Source organism: Cyclopterus lumpus, chromosome 1, assembly GCF_009769545.1.
Source record: "Cyclopterus lumpus isolate fCycLum1 chromosome 1, fCycLum1.pri, whole genome shotgun sequence".
In the NCBI taxonomy this organism is placed as follows: domain Eukaryota; kingdom Metazoa; phylum Chordata; class Actinopteri; order Perciformes; family Cyclopteridae; genus Cyclopterus; species Cyclopterus lumpus.
The window spans coordinates 2,175,898-2,195,403 of NC_046966.1; the positions used below are offsets into that span (position 1 = coordinate 2,175,898).

Here is a 19,506-nt window from a genome sequence, read left to right on the forward strand (position 1 = left end):
CTGGGGTGGGGGGGGCTACACATTTAGATCACACAGTAAACCCAAGGTCCTTTTTCTTCACACTTTAGACTGTCGTACATAATGAAGACAAAGACTCCTGCTGATGTTTACCACGAGTCAAAGCACATGACTCAACCTCTATGTAGTTATATATGCAACCTGTCAGGTCAGACAGGTGGCGGCTGCCCAAAGGCTACAGACCGGCGGTGATGTTCCTGAAACCACATTTGTCTGCCTTTCAGGTCAAAGATGGGTTTGGACAAAGAGCCGGGCTTAATTCACCTGGAAACCAGCATCTCTGAAGGACGTGAGTAATTGAATTCTGTTTTCTTCTGTCTCTGTACTGTATGAGCATTGTGCTTAAAGTAGAGAGGAACTGGCAGTTGTGTGGACACTTCTGCTGAAGGGTGGTGCAGTGAGACAACGACAATGGAGTGAAAAGTAATGCATATATTACAAGGCTTTTAAAAGCAAGGGATTTAGCTCAGTGGAGCTTGACTTGGAATAGAGAAATATCACTCATCCCCCTGAATGACAATGAACACTGGGTTATTATGGGTAGGTATATAGTATTTGATTTGATTTGCTTACTTATCTGTGGTATCAGAATCCTTCAATAAAGTACATTTCTTTGTTTATTTACCCCATTATTTTTACATTTCATTATCTATTTGACATCAGCCCAGTTTGAAACTTAAACTAATCACGTGTTAGATATAAATATGATAAGCTTCAAACCGTTATGAAGGGGAATCCCACTGATTCCAGACAGAGCAGCAGGCTTCAGGACAAACTTTCCTATCTCCGTGGGAAACACAGTGTCAACTTTTTGCAAACATGGTTTCATATCAGCATCTTTCGGAAGCAGCAGCCTAGGCCTGTGGAGAGAAGTACGACGCTCAAGCTTCTTTGTTGCTTTCTATTTCATTTTGTAGCCATCTTTTCACGTTCAACTTTAATGTTCGTGAGCTGCTTGGTTTTTGCAACAGTCCCTGAATAAATACAACGATTAACAGTCAAAGACGTCTAGCGTTTTCTAGACATTTGATCCTAAACACATGATAACCTTTAAGTTGTCAATGCCTGTGTGGCAATATCAAATGACTCTTAGTTTGAGCCAGGGAATGTTTGTCCAGGTTGTCGCTCAGAAGAACGTCAGTACGAAGCGTGTTCCGGGATGAACTCAAAGCAATGGAGAGGGTGGAACCAGTCACAATGTCCCCTGATGATGTCAACATGTTAACAAGGCATATGTTAATGCTGCGTGCACTTTGGAGTCTGATATAACATCTTTGATGATTATAAGTGTTTTTTTCTCTTCTCAAAACTTGTAGTCTAACCTTTGCTCACCCACTGACTGCTTGGAATCTGACATTTACAGAAACAGAGTGGAGGAGACCGATAGACAGACGGACACAAGCCCAACTGAGTTCAGTTTCTTGGCCTGTATGCTTTTCATGATTGTGGAGACAGACGCAATCAGCTGTTTCTACGCGCCACGCGTGATCCTTTTGACCGAGAATCGTTCAGAAGCACTACGATCCGATGCGAGTGCTCTGATTAATAAACGCCTTCTGTTATCGTCATTTGTCAGACTAAAATGATGTTCTGTCACATTACTCAATACTCATTCGTCAGTAATAAAGACGTATGTCTTTTTCAATGCATGTGCCCCCCACCCCCTTCCCATGTCCTGGAATGAGCCCCCTTGTTCCTAAAGTATCCACCACCTTTCTGTGAGAACACTCTTTGAGGCCAAACACAATAAAGAAAAGCCAATCGTACAAACACACATAACAAACATCAGTGGTGTCAGATATCGCAGTCACACAGCCAGAGACTATTGATCATGTGCTCGTGAAACGAAGCTGACACATATTTGGCACCGGCTAACATGCGGGGACAGGCTCTCTGCCGGCGCCGCGATTGAAGGCAAAGAAAGCAATTGGCCTCCGTGGTCATCTGTCACCCCCCTCCGACTGGGACCACTTTATTGACACGAGTAATGCAGGAAGCTTGGCTCTGGATGAAGGCCGCCTTTTCTTCATTGGCTAATACGGCCGCTGAAGCCATGACTTGACGTGTGTGTGTGTGTGTGTGTGTGTGTGTGTGTGTGTCTTTGTGCGTGGGAGCAGAGGCGCTGTATGTCACCTGCAAGCTGCAGAACTGCACCGATGCCAACAAGGGCAAACCATTCCCCGGCTACATTGACCCCAATTCTCTGGTGGTGCAAGATGAGTATGTCTTTGTCCAGGTAGGTAATTGTCCAGTTTGCTCAGTGAAAACCATTCGAGCTGTGCATGAGGCAGAAAACGAGGCATTTTGTGGGACTTTTTTTCAAGGTCATTCTCACAGAAGTGCCATTAGTGTGTCTGTGTGTGTCCACGTAGTGGAGAAAAATGCTTGGTTATTTTTTATTTGACGTGTCTCCAAAATGTTTTCTCCCAACGATTGCATCACCTTAAGGTGTCAGCCGGAGGGAGGCCGATCTACTATGTGTCTGCTAAAAGGGACGTCTTTACACCAATGAAGCTGCCCAAGTACACACTGCCCAAGGTAACACATATAGCGCCTGATTCAAATTCAATCAACAGATACGCACCAGCTCTTGATGATTAACCGCCTGCTTCAGATGTCACCAGCCGATTGAATGCTAGTTATTATGACGGGAGCAATGAAGGAAGTCAAACACGGAGTCTGTGTTGGGAAGAGGTCTGGTAGATGGACGGGTCAAACAAACACAGGACTTTCACCCAGGGGAGAGCTGTTTGTGTGCCATGTGAAACCAAAAGTCAATGTTTAGCGTACTTTTGTAACATATCAGGTACTTAACTGATATAACGTACATAAATTATGTAACAAGCATACTTCTGTTAAACCAAACAGGTTCTTTTCCTGAATCCAACCAAGTAGTTTTGTTGACTAAACCTAAAGCATTAGACTGGCGACAACTTAAATCGGCTGACAGCATTCTAACAAATAATTAATTGATCCTTGGTAAGAGTTCATATGTTATCATATCACCAATAATATATGAGACGCGTCTTCAAATTGAGTTGGTAGTGCTGCCGTTTGTGGTTTTGTAGTTTTCTGCATGCGAAAGCACATAATCTGCTTTCAGCTCTGTTTGGCATGTGGGCTAGAGACGCAGTCAGGCCTTATCCCATCGCCGGCTCTGCGTGACACTCTCTCTTTGTTATTTATGGGCAAATCAAGGCCAAAAGTAACTCACGGTGTTTTTCACAATTGTTATTCCGTGCTGCTCCGCGTGCGCACTGCCTCGCTTGTCACATCCCCGTTGACAATTAGACATGTTTTATTCAATCAAGCCCTGGGCGCTTCGGTTGCTGTCGGCTCATTGCAAGGTGTTATAGGCACAGCCAGAGGTAGACGGAGCACACAGCCAAACTGCATAATCTCTGCCCATTAAGCCTGACGTAGTAATAATGATTGTCGTATCCTCGTATTAAGATAGGTGAATATAGAGTATGTAACAATTATTATAAGAATTGAATATAATTAAACCCAGCAAGAATGTAAAAACACTATTCGATCTAAAACGTTGTGTATTTCTCATTAAGACATAATCATGTTGTGGATTGTAAGGAGCAATTTCAAACCTTTATAGATGTCAACTGCAAAATAAATTGTATCCAGGATAGCTGCTTATTTATTTTTGAAATAAATACATTTAAAGAAGTTTTGGGTTTCCCTTTTACAAAAAATAATGACTTCTATGTTGAAAAATGTATGTAAACAATATATTACAAATAAGCATTATGTTCAAGTCTCATTTTAATGAGCCTCAAAATGATGATTAAAAAAATAACCGCCTGCAAACAGTATTTCCGAGAGAATCCTAGTTTCATATAGTTTCAATAGTTAGTCAAACTTAATATAGAATACACTCGAAATACCAATCTGACTTCTAAAAGACAGCACACACCTCAGTTTTCAATCAAACAAACAATCAAACAGATTTTTTTAAATCTAAAAAATATTGACATATACAGTATATTGTATAAGGAGGCTTAAAAGAGTGATATTATTTATAAGCCAACTTCCCCAGCCGTATTCACACTCTAAATTACAGAGACTTCTAGGGCAAAAATTGTGGCTGCCAAATATTGTCAGTATGTTTATATGTTATGAGTTATGTAGATAAAAGCCATGAAGTGTGCACCGCAAATCAAAAACAGGACTAAAGGGAACATTAGGAAGAAATATTAATTACTGTTACTGAGTTATGTATTATGTATCGTACTGGTGTTAACGTTGCCTCTCTGTCAGGATCTGCATGTGATCAGTACGGATGAGAACCGAGTGGTTGCCGCGGTGCAGGAGTGGAACCAGAACCAAACCTACAACCTGTACGTGTCGGACACGTCGGGGGTCTACTACACCCTGGCTCTGGAGAATGTGGTCAGCAGCATGGGCCACGAGGGCAACGTCATGGTCGACCTTTACGAGGTAAACATCCTTCCTTCCTTCCTTCCTTCCTTCCCCCACGTATCTGCAGCGGGGGCAGCAGGCTAAGCAAGGTATTCCACATGTCCCTCGCTACATCTCTCAGCTCTCCCTGGGAGACCCAGAGATGAGATATTTAATCCCTCCAGCGTGTTCTGGGTCTACAACAAGGCCTCGTACCAGTTGGACGAGCCCTTAGAACCTCGAAAGGGAGTCGTCCAGGAGGCATCGAGATCAGATGTCTGTACCACCTCCGCCAACCCCTTTCGAGTTGAAGGAGCAGCGGCTCTCCTCCGAGCTTCCTCCGGATGTCTGAGCTGCTCACCCTCTCTCTAAGGCTGAGCCACCGTACGATGGAAGCTCATTTAGGCCGCGGGCGAGAGTCGGAACGTAAAATGGAGAGCGTTGGCTTCCTGCTCAGCTTCCTCTTCACCGCAACGGTCCGGTACAAAGCCTGCATCACTGCTGATGCCACATCGAACCTGCTTCCTTTCAAGACCTCAGAGTCTGAGGCCTTGAAAATGTAATTCATTATTTGAATACATATTGCCAAAGCATATTTAAATGTTGAAAAGTATCAAAATCAGTTAAATAAACTGAAACACACAGCCCTAAATGTGCAGCATTTAGCTCCGTGCTTTTGTTCGTGTTTGCCAATAGGTGAGAGCAGTTTTGTTTCACTATGTTGTCACGTGGTCTCCATGCTGGTGTGTTGGTGGAGCAGGTGATCTGCTCATCTCTCGGGACTGCAAGGCTTGGTAATGATATGATTCGGGGTCACTGTGTCTGCCATGTGTACAACATGGAATTGCTATTTATTTTTTATGATTGCTCTACATGCATTATTTGTAGTTTTCTTCTTGACATGTAGGAGCATCTTACAGAACTCTACATGCAGGTTCTCAAAGGGTTTGTTATCCCATTGAAGATCATCATGTTCTGTAGGTGGACCCAACAGCTCGCGGCCACAGAGTGCAAATGGTTCAATAACACACTCAATGAGTTTTATCTAAATTCTAAGTGATATTTCAGTTTGGATACTTTTTGTTATGGTACAGTGAGTTTCTTTTCTCTCAGCTTATGAAATGTCTCATTAAACTGTCCAGTTGAACTTATTTCTAAACCTATTTTGGAAACTATTACTTTGGTATTTTGGGGGTTCAATGTCAGGGCCCAGGTCCGCCCTTGGGTAAAGATATATTTTCTTGGTGGTGGTGAGGGAGGGAGTTGCTGCTATCTGATGATGAATGAGGAGCAGGACTGAATGCTGACTGGAGGTGACTGGGTGGAGGAGGGTCACATCCCATTTATGCTGAAATGGCAACTGATAGCAGCAGAGAGGAGAACATTTTTAAAGTCTGACAGCAACGATGTGATTGGCTTAAGGAAACTGCGCAGTACTTGGTTGGTTAATTTAAAGTGAACGCCCACAATCAGCTAATAGAGTAATAACTAGAAGCTGAGAGATTATGAATGAAAAGGAGTGTAAAGAGAGTCTTATTTGACTGAACTTCCACTGAAGCTTCATTTGTGTGAAGTTTTTGAATAAATCCGGTTCTGCTTCTACTGAAGACATCGTGGGTGCAGATTACTGTTCACACCTCAGTAATTTGTCTCAGTTTGTGTAGACACACTAGGGGTTATGAGTCAATCCTGACGCCAGGACAATAACCTTCACTCAAACATTTGGTTTCATATTGCCAATTGGAATTTCTTGTTTGTGGGTTTGAGCATTGTGTTCATGATGCCATATGTTTTTTACATGTGAGGTCCTGCAGTTGCTTAAGGAGCTCTTGCTCAGTAATTGGTAATTGCTCTGTGTTTGGATTGATTTGAACAGGATGGTAAAGTGTTTCAAACTGAGTCCTCCATAAGTCACTGTTTTGTGTGGCATTAAATCAGTTGTTTTTCATTAGTGGTGTATTTGTGGTTATGTTCAGTTTTGCAGTTTGTCGGATTATATTGTTAATGTTATTTAGTGCTAGATTGATTACTAATCTTCATTGTGAGAGTTTAGGTTTGGATTTTGTAGTTATGGATTTTTTTTTTTCTGCTATTGTTCTGCACTGTTTTGGTCCCATCTGTATGCATTTCTAATGTTGTACAGCTTACTAGGTTGTGTGTGTAATATTTGTCTGATCTTCTGATAAACGGGGTAATTTGTCTGTGATCCGACAGGAGGGGGGTCAATGTCTGTTGCCATATCACCTACAGTGCTGTGGGTGACAGTATCTGCTTTACATCATGTCTCCTGCAGAATGAGGTCGACATCTTTACGTTTTGTTTTGAATTCAAGAGCTAAACCCTTCAGCCCGAAGCTTGAAGATTCTCACTCCTTCGTTCAGAGTCCACTCGTCCTCGGAGGGCCTCTGCATAGCTGCGTGGGCCTGGTCGGGACAAGTGGGCTTCTTTTTATGTTAACTTTGCTTTAGTTTCCCATTGGTATGCTGTACATGAGGCCTACCCCCTTACCCCACTCCACCCCCAGGTCAGCAGCATTCATTTTGGCCATTTTCTTCTTTTTAAATAGCAGTATCAAATAAAAGCCTGCTTGATGAGAGCCACAAGTTTATTATGAACACTGATCAATATTTTAGAGCTAGGAGGCAGATAATGTTTTGTCATTTTGGAAACAGCCCCTGCTGCTGTAGGCCAACAGTCTTCAGAGCACATTGTGTGAATACGAAGCAGCTTCAAAGTGCTGACATCAACAGAGGCAAGAGGGGATTGTGCCAGGGATATAGATTTTTTTGGAGGCTGAGATTATTTCTTTCTTTGATGAATAACTGCAGATATTACTTTGCAAAATGCACCTAATCCAAAAAGAAAAATAAGTGTGCTAGGGGCTAATGTCGAGGCCCTGGAGTATCCATGTATGTACAACTTTTAAAGCCATGGCAGCACCCAACATCTGCCAAAACAATATTTCTGAATCAGATATTTAAGCTGCCGGCGTCTTGCTGTGGCCTCGGCGACATAGTCAAATCTGCTGTCTTGATTGGGGTCGCCACCCAAAACGTAGGATATGCTAAAGTATCTGTCAATTACTAAAGCGACTGACTGACTCAGATCAGTATCCCTGAGCTTCTCCTGGCGGCCTCCAACAAGGAGTCCGATTCATTTAAGGCACATGTTGATGACTCAAAAGCCCCCAGACAGTCAATCACTTCCCACTCAGTGTTTGGTTTAGTTGGGAATACAGAAGAGGTAAGCGTGCGTGGCTGCATCGACCCCGGGGCTTGTGATTTGCTTTGCAGTCTTGGCATACATCTTCTGCGACGTGACTCGGGAGATATGGAAATGCAACGATAAAATCATTTGGACATGTGAAGTGTGCATCTGTTTTCATTTGCAGTTGTGAGCTGTTCTCTTTCTGAATTACCCAGGTAGCGGGAATAAAGGGGATGTTCCTAGCCAACAAAATGATGGATAACCAAGTGAAGACCCACATCACCTACAACAGAGGCAGAGACTGGAGTTTACTGCAGGCGCCGAGCAAGGACCTGAGGGGCAACGGCATCCACTGTGTGCTCGTGAGTGTCTGCAAGCGTTCGGCTGAGTTCATACATGGTTGTGAATGTGTGTGTGTGTGTGTGTGTCTGTGTGTCCGTCAAAGAGAGGCCCTGACAGGAGTTGACTGATCCCAGCAGCAATGAGAGGCCAAGCTCAGAAAGAGCGGCGCCCGTCAAAGCTGAGGGCTCTGAGGCTGCTGAGCTGAAAGGTCAGCCATTTTGATTCAGTCCAATAAGCTGACCTCCCATTTAAAAAAGCAAAAGACAAAGAGGTGTCAGACAGAAACGCAGACGGCGAAAGTTGCTCCTCATAGTCTCGTCTTGCTTTCACTCAAAGGCCAAGGTTTGACAGAGTAAAGAATCTAACTGCGTATCTTTTGAACCACGGATGAAGCCCACCCACTGCCGGACCAAGGTGACGCTGTCGATTTGATGGTTTGTGTCTCACACATCTTCTGGTAACATGACTCGATATGAAAAGTACCTCACCTTTTTTAAATTTCTTAGAAACCAATTAGTGATTCTGTGGCATGCCTCGCCTTCTATCCATATTATACAGTCATTTGTCAGGAAATGTCAGGGTTTTAATAAACCTCCAAACAGCCCGTCACAACGTGGCCTGCACTACTGGCATTTCGCAGGGTCGTAATGAGAATTGTGTCGGTAAAGGTTAACCCAATCAAAATTAATGGTGAAACCAGCCAATGGGGAAATGGTGTTTGTGATCACACTCTCTACTTGGGAGGGTTGTGCATCCGAGTCGATGCTACAGACGTTTTATTCAGCGGCGTCTTTTGAAGGTCTTCGGCATAATCGTTGTGATAACTGAGTTTGTCATGTTCTTCTCTGCAGCCGTACTGTTCATTACATCTCCATCTCCACGTGTCTGCGAATCCCTACACATCTGGAAACATAGCCAGCAGGGACACGGCGCCGGGGATCATTGTAGCATCAGGTAGGTGAGAGGGACTCTCTTTTGAGTGACATGTTTCTTGTCTCCTTGCAGAGTTACATTTTATTTATTTATTTTTAAACAAACCCTTTCTGAGCTTTTTGTTTTGTTTATTACAACGTAATTATATATTATGAACATTTGTTGCAGTCTTTGACTAATGAAATGTAACCTAGGTGCTCCCAGTCTTTCTTGGGGGGGGGGGGGGGGGGGGGGGGGTCTTTAGGGGAAGATAGCAGATCAACACAAAGGGTTGGTGTACATAGTCTGAAAGCTGGGAGCCTGAAGAAGCTTAGGATGTCCATTCACAATATGTGTAATTCCATGCTGTGATCTGACATCTAAAACCTTTGACATTTGGCGATTAGATGGCGAGCACTTGTGTTGTGGAAAAGGCTCAGAAACCTCCACATTGTCAATACACTTATGGATACATCCTCTGAACGCCCTCAGCCTGGAGTTTGTGCTTGTAAAGTTCATCCTAGAGGTCACAACAGGTCGCCATATACACTTAGGTCAAGATTCCAAAAATGGTCCGCGGCTTTAAGACCGAGCCTCTTGAAGACAAGAATGTCGCCGGGATCACCAGCTAACCGAGGCACAGACTTGACATTTAACTATTATAACAGAATGTGCACACATTCTGTTATAATAGCTCCAAACAAATGTCATGAGAATGAGAATGCGTCGTGTAGAAATGGTGTGTTGTTACTATATACTAACTTCAGGTTTATTCAGCTCAGCTCTTGACACCGCCGCACTGCACCTTTAAATTGTGCATTCTTCTATGCAATTGCATTCGGCTGTTTGCAGGTTGTTGCTCTTCACTTCGGTTTCCAATAGTCTGTCGCTGTTCAGCATCAGTACACGACTCCCACAGGCAGCTGACAACATGCATGTGTCGCCTCACTTTTGAAAAGGGGCAAATGACGGAACAAAAAAAAAACGATATCATCCTCCGGAAACAACGATGCGCTCTCGTTGTTCCGGAGAACACATGCGAGCGAGCAAAGACTCAGTGGAGAGACGACAAGGAGATGGAGGAATATGAGATCAGCAGCCCCCTCAGGTGAATTCACACCTCAGTAATATTTACTCTCGCATGGACCGACACTGTCAATAACACATCGGCACACGCCTCAGGTGTCTGGACCTTTGTGAAACATTGTGAATTAAACAGGTTTCAGGGATGTGAGAATGAAACAAGCTGATTTAGTTTGATCTCTGCCATTATTCAAACTACAAAATGGCCAAAAGAAAAAACGAGCCCGAGGTAATCTGGTATAAGTAATTGTAAAATAACAGTCTTATTGTGGCTTTGCCTCCCTCTTGAGATGCTGGCGAAGAAAAAATCTGTTTTTTTTACATCCTGGGCCAAGATCAGAAGTCATAGCTGATAACACTATGATTTGTGCATCCTTTGAAACCACTATCCGTCCCACCTCAACGTCTGATTCATAAAAGACGTGTATACATTATATTACAAACACGCAGATAAAGATGATCTGAGAATGTTCTGCTTCAGATTGCGATTATCCATGCGACAAAGTACGCATGTTGCCTTAGGGCCAAGAACTCAGCGGACAGAACAACGGCAGAGGGAAAAAAGAACATTGAAATGTTCATCTGCGGGTCCTGAACGAGGAGGGGGACGAAGAATTCAAACAAAACCAACCGCCTTCTCACCTTCAGACTGTAAAATAAGTGAATACGTTTTTTATGTGCTTCACTTACCGACAGCCTGAGACTTTATTACAGTCATCACATACATGCTGCTTCTTACATGGAACGTGACCTCTGCATTTAAAGCAACAGCGCGCTGGCTGCTATGAAGCACCCAGAGAGCGACTCTCAGTGTGCGGTGTCTCGGCTAAGGGTCGCTTCTGCATGCAGACGGTAGGAGCCGGGATTAAATCGATCCGACCCAGCTGAGTCTCTGTGTTTGATTGTATTCTTCGGCTTCATGTTTTGGCTTTGTCTGTCAGTCCGTCCGACCGGCCGTCCCTTCTCGTGAATTCGAGATGTCAGGAGTGTCTGGAGGGAACCAGTCTAGACCCGTCTGGACGGACGGATGAACTGATTACATTTTGGCTTTGAAAAAGGTCCAAAGTCACTATGACCTCACAGAACTTTTTTTGGCCATAACTCCGAAAATTCAAATGCAAATGATGACAATTTCACACAAATGTGTACTATAAAAACGCAATAGGGATTTTTGGACCATCGTGGATGTAATCTGCGACATGTCTGGTCAGGTGGAGGCATGCGGCCGCGAGCCGAGGGCTGTGAAGGGGCTCTGTTCAAGCTACGCGTTGTCACTTTGTCTTTATGGAGTTCAATAACAGCAGCCTGCAAAGCACTCACACACTGAACCTCTTCATCACCACAGTAAAGTGAGACCATCACCCGCTGGAGGTCAGCACAAAGCTGGTGTTGGGTTGTTGTAGGCACTTTATTTCAAGGGGACAACCATGCCTCGGAAACACTGCCAGCACTTTCCAGCCTTGCGTTTAACCACCTGGCACCAATTACAGGCTAAATTAAAGCAATTACAGCAGTCTGCGCCGCATTAGGAAAGCGTGTCTTAATATGCTGAAAGATGAATACAGTAATCTGGATTTATTGGTTAATTTAGGAGTTTGGGCAAATGTCGCACTGCCCAGTCGATCTTCTGGAGCCCTGTAATTACAGTCCCAGTCTGCAGCTGCAGGCTGGAGCCCCCTGCTGTAATACCACTGCTGGTCTGAAGGCTGTTTTTATACAATTTGGGATTCATTTGATCTCAAATAGAATACATTTCCGGTGTTTGCATTATGTAATATCCAAGTCAACCGCTCACTGCAGTGTTGTCCTCTGCCTGTCTACCGCCTCACCTCCAGGCTCCATCGGCTCCGAGCTGACCACCAGCAACGTCAGTGTGTTCGTCGCCTCGGACGCAGGAAACACATGGAGACAGGTGAGGGTGCTGTTTGATCGTAATTATAGCGACCGCTATTGTGCATACACATCTTTCTGATGGAGGATTAAACAGCTTTTGAACATAATTGTGGTAACAGCATCAACATCCGGGTGGATTACGTTTGTGTACCGATGTTGTTAGGATTCTGTTCACCTGCTGTAGTGCAATTCTGACTGGAAAATGAAACTAATACATTTGAACCAATTTCAATAAATACAAATAGTATACCAACTGTTAAGTTTTATGATGAGTCAGTCATAAATAGTGTCTTTCCAAAATGTGTGTTTCGGACGAGTGATGGGCTGGTTCTGGATGTCCAGGACGAGCCCATCCCATCATTTCACCTGGCACGAATGATCTCATTGCTCGTCCCCGGAGTCTTCCACAAGCTGCTGTCTTCACAGCTGCGAGTAATAACAATGGCCATGTTTGTTGTTTACGTGCATAATAATGATGTTGGGGGTGTCGCTCTGGAGGGAGGCCTGAAGGGACGGGCTGTCAGTGTTGCAGATACTTTAGTTGGAGAAGAGTTGGCAACACTGCGCTAATTATTTATATTTTAGGTGACGTGCTGTCACCTCCGATGTCCCAGCATTAATTATACCCATTAGTCTGTTAAGTTTGAATTCCAGCGTGGACTGTAGGCTAACTGCAAAATATTTATAAAATTATTATAATATATTTGTTGTTATATATATATATATATATATATATATATATATATATATATATATATATATATAACAATCATTATGAAATGTTTTCTATTTCATAATTACAACGTGTACTCAGATAAAATGAATGAATATACATACATACAGTATTTTCACATAATTCATTGATTAGCAGAGCTCCTAGCTCATATACGAACATGTACAGCAAACATGTTGTGTTATTAATATTACAGACACACCTTATAATAATCTTTTCCAATGATGTTCTCAATTGAATCACAGTCGCTCACCATGAACTGACTGACCTGCTATCACGAAACATATCCTCTTCACTCACTCTCCCTGATTTGATCATATGGCCTTTTAATCCTCACACACCAGCCCGAGCTTCTTCAGGTCGATAAGCAAATGTCTACATTTCAAGAGTTTTATGATTCAGTCCCTGCCTGCAGTGCCCCCCACCTCCCTGGATCCAGGCGCTTTCGATTTTTCTTTGGGGCTCGGTTCTAATTAAACACGGCGATGTGATTTGAAAGGTGATGTAGCAAGTTCTAACCACGATGTATACGATGTTTGTTTGGTGGGTTCTTACCTGGTTTACTCGTGTCATACAGTGTGGGGGGGCGTTGGACACGTGCACGGAAAAAACAAGCCCCTGCAGAGTGAGCGCTCACTCTTTTGGTTCTGCCCCTGCAGATCTTTGACGAGGAGTATGCGCTGCTGTATCTCGACCAAGGAGGAGCCTTAGTCGCAATAAGACACACTCCGCTTCCCATCCGACACCTGTGGTGAGTCATTATGACGGCTTGTCACACCGTAAATAATTGCCTCAGCGGAAGCTCCGAGTCTTAAGTTAGTCAAACCAAGGCACATGAGTCTTCAAACTGGAAGAACGGTCATATTCTAGTCAGCAATGGAGAAATCAGCTTTTTGCAAATGTTCACGTTTCTGTGTTTGAGGCCATGATGAGCGCAGTTCTGCTGATCTCGGCCTGTGCTCACAGTCGGGGGGGAGTCAGCGTGGGGGCCTTCCTTGTGCAACGTCTGTTTGCGTTCCCAGGTTGAGCTTCGATGAAGGTCGCCAGTGGAACAAGTACAGCTTCACCAACACGCCTCTGTTCGTGGACGGGGTGCTGGGAGAGCCCGGGGAGGAGACTCTCATCATGACGTGAGTGACAACGACTTGTCAACGGGGAAATCGATCAATCAAAGCAACAACAAATAGCCCGTGTGTGTGTGTGTGTGTGTGTGTGTGTGTGTGTCTGTGTGTCCTCTTATCCGCCTTAACCCATGCGTCTATATCCAAGCCTGCTCGATTAAGCATTCCTGACTGGCTGTTTTCCTTTTCATGAATAAAAAAAAAAAGATTTCTCCCAAGGTCTTCCCACATCAAAACGGGCCGTCTCCAGATTATGATCACAGGAGATCAACCGGCGACGGCGTGACTGTCCATTTTTTGAAGAACATGAAGGAAAATGATCACAAAATGCCTGAGAAAAAAACCCACAAGAAACTTTGGTCTCAAGTTTTAACAGCATTGAAAAGTGGGGAAGAGCAGTTAGTATCCTCTCAGTCCGAGTGTCCTCAGAAAGCAGAATCATGAAGATTCCTTCTGTGTTCTTTCACATTCATGAGGAGAGCCGGGGGGGGGCATGTGGGTTGCACAGCACTACTCCCACATTGCAGCACAGATTTAGGACTTTGGGATGTGTCTTTGCGCAGCCATTACATGAATGTTTCAAGACACCTGCCTCACATGAGAGACTGACAGTCGGCTCTGTAGACGGCTCTACAGGAGAGTGAAGGGCAGCAGCTGGAGAGACGGCGAGGGAGCGAGAGATGAGGAAGAGGCACGGCGATAACAGGGTAGAGCTGGGAGAAGTGGCAGTGTGTGAAGACGGAGAACAAGTTCCTCCAGGCCGGAGCATCTCGGCTGGCAGACACACCATTAGTTTTCATAAGACCATCATGCAGTGTTTTTTTTATTTTCTTTTTTTATCAATTTGTACTCATTTGTACAGTAAGTGCCTGTCATGGTCGATGCCTTCGGGCGCTAATTGACAGATTGATTGTGATAAATATGTTGATGTATGAATGGTGAGAGGGGTCATTGCAGAAAAACACACCAACTCAATTTAGCTGGAGATGGAATATTTATGTGGTTAGTCTCATAACCTTGGATTCGGTTTTGTTTTTGACCATTGGATTTGTGGATATTTATTATGATTAGGCTTTCAGAAGAAATAAGGTAATTATTTTCAAAAACAACATACAAAATCAAACTTGCTGTGAAAATGTCAGATTGGGCATTATTCTCCAGGATGAGACTTGAAGGGGAAAGATGGCACGTTTCTATATTCATTTAATGTTCACAAATCCCATTTAAAGTCCAAAACCAACAATTGTTGGGTGCAGTTTGCCCCATTGAACCATTATTTTCTACCATTGAGGCCGGCAACAAGTCATCCAAATACGTTATTTTCTAGCATAACCCAAGTCTCACCAACCACCCTCTTCATTCACACAAAAAGAGATGTCAAACCTTAAAAACATTCAACTGCCCCTCACTCACAGGCTTGTTCCTCTAAGAATGTTCAGTCGTGTCCCAACGCAGCTGGATTAAGCCAACAGGAGTCACCTGAAGTGGGGAAAGCTTTCAAACGACGTTTTCAAAGACCCCCAACCCCCCACATGGTTCTATTGAGGCTTTCAGGGCATCTCAAGTGTCAATCAAAGGGATTTGGAACACCCCCCCCCCGTATTTAGCAGAAGATGGAACTACGAAAAAATCCAACTGGTGTCTGCATGGCGTCACACAGGCCACGCTGTTTGCAGTCGGGGGGCTTGGTTCTTCAAAGTTATATTCCACCTGTGGGAGTAACTCATTTGTCGTGGTGCATTTGTTGGGGTCTATTTTTAGCAGTGGATCAATGTACATGTGGTGCTCTAGTGAGTATCCATGGCTGCAGGGGTGTGCATGTGAGAACCACTTATATAAACGCCAGGAACCGTGTCCGTCAGCACAACAACGTGGCTCACTGCTGTGCTTTCTTGTAAAATGTGTTAACATATTTGTGTTGGTCATTAACTGCAGCATGTTTTGTGTATAACAAGCGTTATATTTTCCAGGATATTCGGCCACGTCAGTCATCGCTCGGAGTGGCAGCTGGTGAAAATAGACTTCAGGTCCATTTTCAACAGGAGATGTACAGAGGCGGATTATCAGACGTGGCACCTACACAACCAGGTACAGTACATGCCAGAAATCTACACCTGAAGCTAGAATCACTTGTTTTAGAATGCCTCTGCGTTCGCAAAAAGCTGTGGCCTGAGGCCACACACACATATATATGTATATATATATATATATATATATACATACATACGGACAGTACATGTGTGTTGTGGTTGTCCGTCTGTCTGTAAGCCCGTGTCCGTCTGTATGTCATGTGAATGTGATGTGATCTCAGGAACATTGGGTTATTAAAATTATTACTTTTTGATGATCCCTTTGCAACAAATGTATTATTTTGCCATGGTACGTAGCGGCTGGTCTAAATGTTAGGTCTGTTGTAGGTTGAGCCTCCCTGTTTTGCTGTTGAACTGCACTTTAGTTATTATACTACTTGTTTTTTACTTATTACTGTGAGCAATGCTGCTGTAATCCTGTAATTTCCCCACTGAGGGACTAATAAAGGATTATTTTATCTTATCTTATCTTATACTGTAAGTTGAAGAGAGGCTGTCTGACTCTTCTAACGCAGATCCACACTGAGTCTTCTATGCAAACATCATACACAATAAAATAGGCCTTTTTAAATATAAAGCCTTTATTAATAAATTGTTCTGCATGTATACTCTACAGCCACTAGGCCTTGAATGTGAGTTGTTCCTCAATAGCCTGGTTATTAATATGAACTAAGGATGCCATTGTACACAAACAAAGGATCTGTACATGCTTTGCATTTTGCTTTGCATCATTTCGGCCAAATGAGGTGTTTTGCGTTTTGTTCCATAAGAATACTCAAATGTCAAATTACACAATGACTTTCTAACTCAGACTATATTCTCCATTCTAAAGTGAGCTCTTGCTCATCACTAAATCACTAATAGTTTGACCCATATTAACCCACACAGGTTCCCTATTCTAAAGTTGCCTCCTCTTCACACTTAGTAAATCCATTATAACTACTATGTAACCACACATTTCCATTCAGTGGGAGAAGAACAAAGTCTCCACACGTACAAATAGTACCTTTATTACACTGAAGAGATTCTGAACATTATTTTTCACGGTAATAGAATCTCAGTAGACCTCTCTTTTATTTCTTTTCAAGGTGTAACCCATTTCTTAATCGAATCTTTCTCTATAGTTAGAAAGACACTATTAACATGTCTCTCTTTGCGTCCTGTTACAGACGAATAGACCATATCTTGACATGTCTCGTGTGGAGATAAAAGTTATTTTATTTCTTGATCATTTTCATCAGTCACACCACGTCTTGTGACTCATTATGATAATTGTTCCCGTGAGACAGGTGATTTGTGGTTTGTCACTCGGTGGTCACGGAAGTCGTTTTAAGTGAAATTAAGGTCAACCGTGATTGAAGTGGTCATGCTTGCTAATAATTTTTGAACATTTTATTTTGAAAGGACACTATTCAAGTTACAAGAGTGTATTGACACATCAACACTAGAGAGGTAGGGACCAAGCAGCAGGATGTGAACCTCTATAACATTTTTAATTTGTGATTTTGAGCTATACAAATCAACTTAAATTCAATTGACGAGTTGGGAGTGAGTGTGTCGAACACACCAACAGCAAACACGTTGTGCCCTGCCTGCATGGGAGTTGTTGAGGGTTCTATATTGTCCACATAGAAGGTAACATACAGGTATTGCTTTCAGACGCAGTCCATGTGTCTCATGTCAGCAGTCCTCGCGAATCAATGCACTTTAATTCAAAATCCCTAAAGAGGACTTAAAGTTTGGACTCAATGTTTATTATTCCAAATAACTCGTCAGTCCCTTCATGGAAAACCCAAATCATCTAAATTCTTCTCTGCCTGCTAGATTGAGCTGGACATCCAGACTGCAGCCTCAGGGTGATGTGCGATCACTGGCTGCTTTATCCCGGCTGCATCGTGATTGGACTAAACCTGGACGCGTCTCGCTTCCTAGAGCACTTATGCAGATCTTCTAGCTGTCTGCTGATGCTCTGAGTGAACCGAGTATAAGCTCCCGGCATACATTAAACCTGCCCCGAAACGCCTCAACCTGGCCGGAGCTGAAGCCGAGCCAGCGATCCTTTATTCATGACCCCGTCCTGCAATTGGTTGAGACACCCAGATGCTCGGAGCAGGCTAATGATCAACACACATAGCATTGGAAGATGAAAAGAGTCCCAGCCAATTACAGGGCTAACCTGCCTAAATGTAGATGTACTGCGGGTCCTAGTCTGCTGCAAGTATAAACTCAGCACCACATCAAAACTAGAGCAGTGCTTGTGTTTATTAACTGGGAAAGTTGAGGACATTTGCAGGAGCTGGCAGTCTCTCCGTGGATGGGTCCAGGTTTTTTTAGGCATCTCACTACTGACACCTAATGCACAAAGACAGAATGTTCTGCTCATGAAAACAGAGCACGAGTGTAGCACGGAGAATGCAGTGAAACAGGCTGGTTTCATCTGCTCATCTTTATTGTAAAGCCAAGTTGATTTCATATTCACGCAGATTCAAGGCTAAAAATGGTCTGGCAGCTTCTGCGACTGAAGCTCCTTCTTAAGTCAAGCGGCCCAATCTGCAGGGTGGCACTAGCGACGCAGGAACAGTTGTTGAGTTGAGAACCCGACGCAGCGCCAGGGCGCAGAATATTCAGCAGTGCTTCTTTTTTTCACACACATGCTTGGTTGCATTGTGTGAATTATTAATGGTGGCAAGTTACAAAAGCAGCTCGTTTTCGAAAAAAAAGAAAACAAACTCTCTCCTTCTGGTTTGCTCCTGAAATCGGGGCCCCGCAGGGCGAGCCGTGCCTCATGGGGGTGAAAAGAATCTACCAGAAGCTGAAGCCCACGTCCAGGTGCGTTATGGGAAAGACGTACTTTGTGTCGATGACGTCGGGCTCCTGTGATTGTACAGAGGCGGACTTTGAATGGTGAGTGCACTTTTTTTATTTTTCCATCCCACATTCAGTGCCATTTGCATTCCCTCTGTATTGTCGGGTATCTCGTCTTCAGCTTCCTCTCCCTCCAAGCGCTCCAAGTGCAGGACGCATAACTCTTTCTTTGGCACAATAGGCCTCTCAGCTGTGCATCCTCCACATTAAACCATTCACTGAATAAGGCCTGTGCAGAGAAGATAGCATTGTTTACTGGGACCAGTCACCTAATAATATAGTGACATATTTTGACATTAATTTACATGCAGAAAATCTTTTACTTTATGATAGTGTGTATTATTTTTAGTTTTGTTGATGGTTTAATGATTTTCTTATGTGCACTGCCATTGTAGTGGAACTGTGACTTCCATTGGACTCTTACTAGTAGTATTGATAAGAAATGTCTAAATCTGGGAAGTGCATTGATTTAATAAACACACATTCACACACCAAACACCGATTGTCTAATCGTATGCTTCTGTACAACTCCTACCGTGAGCCCTGTTAGCAGTTTAGAGCTATGACAGCAACAAAGAGAGAACGAATACAGTGTGTTTATTCATTACCAGACGCTGGTAATTGATTTCACCTGAATACAAATGATAATTCACAGAGGATTTTGAAGCTGCTGCCGTGACTCTTTTCTGTGCAGTAACAGAGAATGTTTTTTTTTCCACATCCTCCCAACCCGCTTTCTTTGAATTATCAGCAGTATTAATGTTGCTTTTTTTGTTTTCTTGCTTTGGACCCAAATCTGCACGTCTCCAGAGTGAGGCAGCTCTTGGAA

At 43.5% G+C, this 19,506-nt stretch overlaps 1 protein-coding gene across 1 annotated transcript in view; it reads left to right on the plus strand.

Moving 5' to 3' along the window:
- Positions 1 to 19,506, plus strand: part of LOC117732209 (VPS10 domain-containing receptor SorCS1) — a 144,361-nt gene that overhangs the window by 109,666 nt on the left and 15,189 nt on the right. The window contains exons 6-16 of the mRNA XM_034534975.1: positions 243 to 307; positions 2,136 to 2,254; positions 2,467 to 2,556; positions 4,291 to 4,470; positions 7,854 to 8,000; positions 8,832 to 8,934; positions 11,811 to 11,887; positions 13,261 to 13,352; positions 13,624 to 13,731; positions 15,693 to 15,810; positions 18,583 to 18,716. Coding sequence (XP_034390866.1) covers positions 243 to 307; positions 2,136 to 2,254; positions 2,467 to 2,556; positions 4,291 to 4,470; positions 7,854 to 8,000; positions 8,832 to 8,934; positions 11,811 to 11,887; positions 13,261 to 13,352; positions 13,624 to 13,731; positions 15,693 to 15,810; positions 18,583 to 18,716 — 1,233 coding nt within the window. The remainder of the gene's footprint in view (positions 1 to 242; positions 308 to 2,135; positions 2,255 to 2,466; positions 2,557 to 4,290; positions 4,471 to 7,853; positions 8,001 to 8,831; positions 8,935 to 11,810; positions 11,888 to 13,260; positions 13,353 to 13,623; positions 13,732 to 15,692; positions 15,811 to 18,582; positions 18,717 to 19,506) is intronic.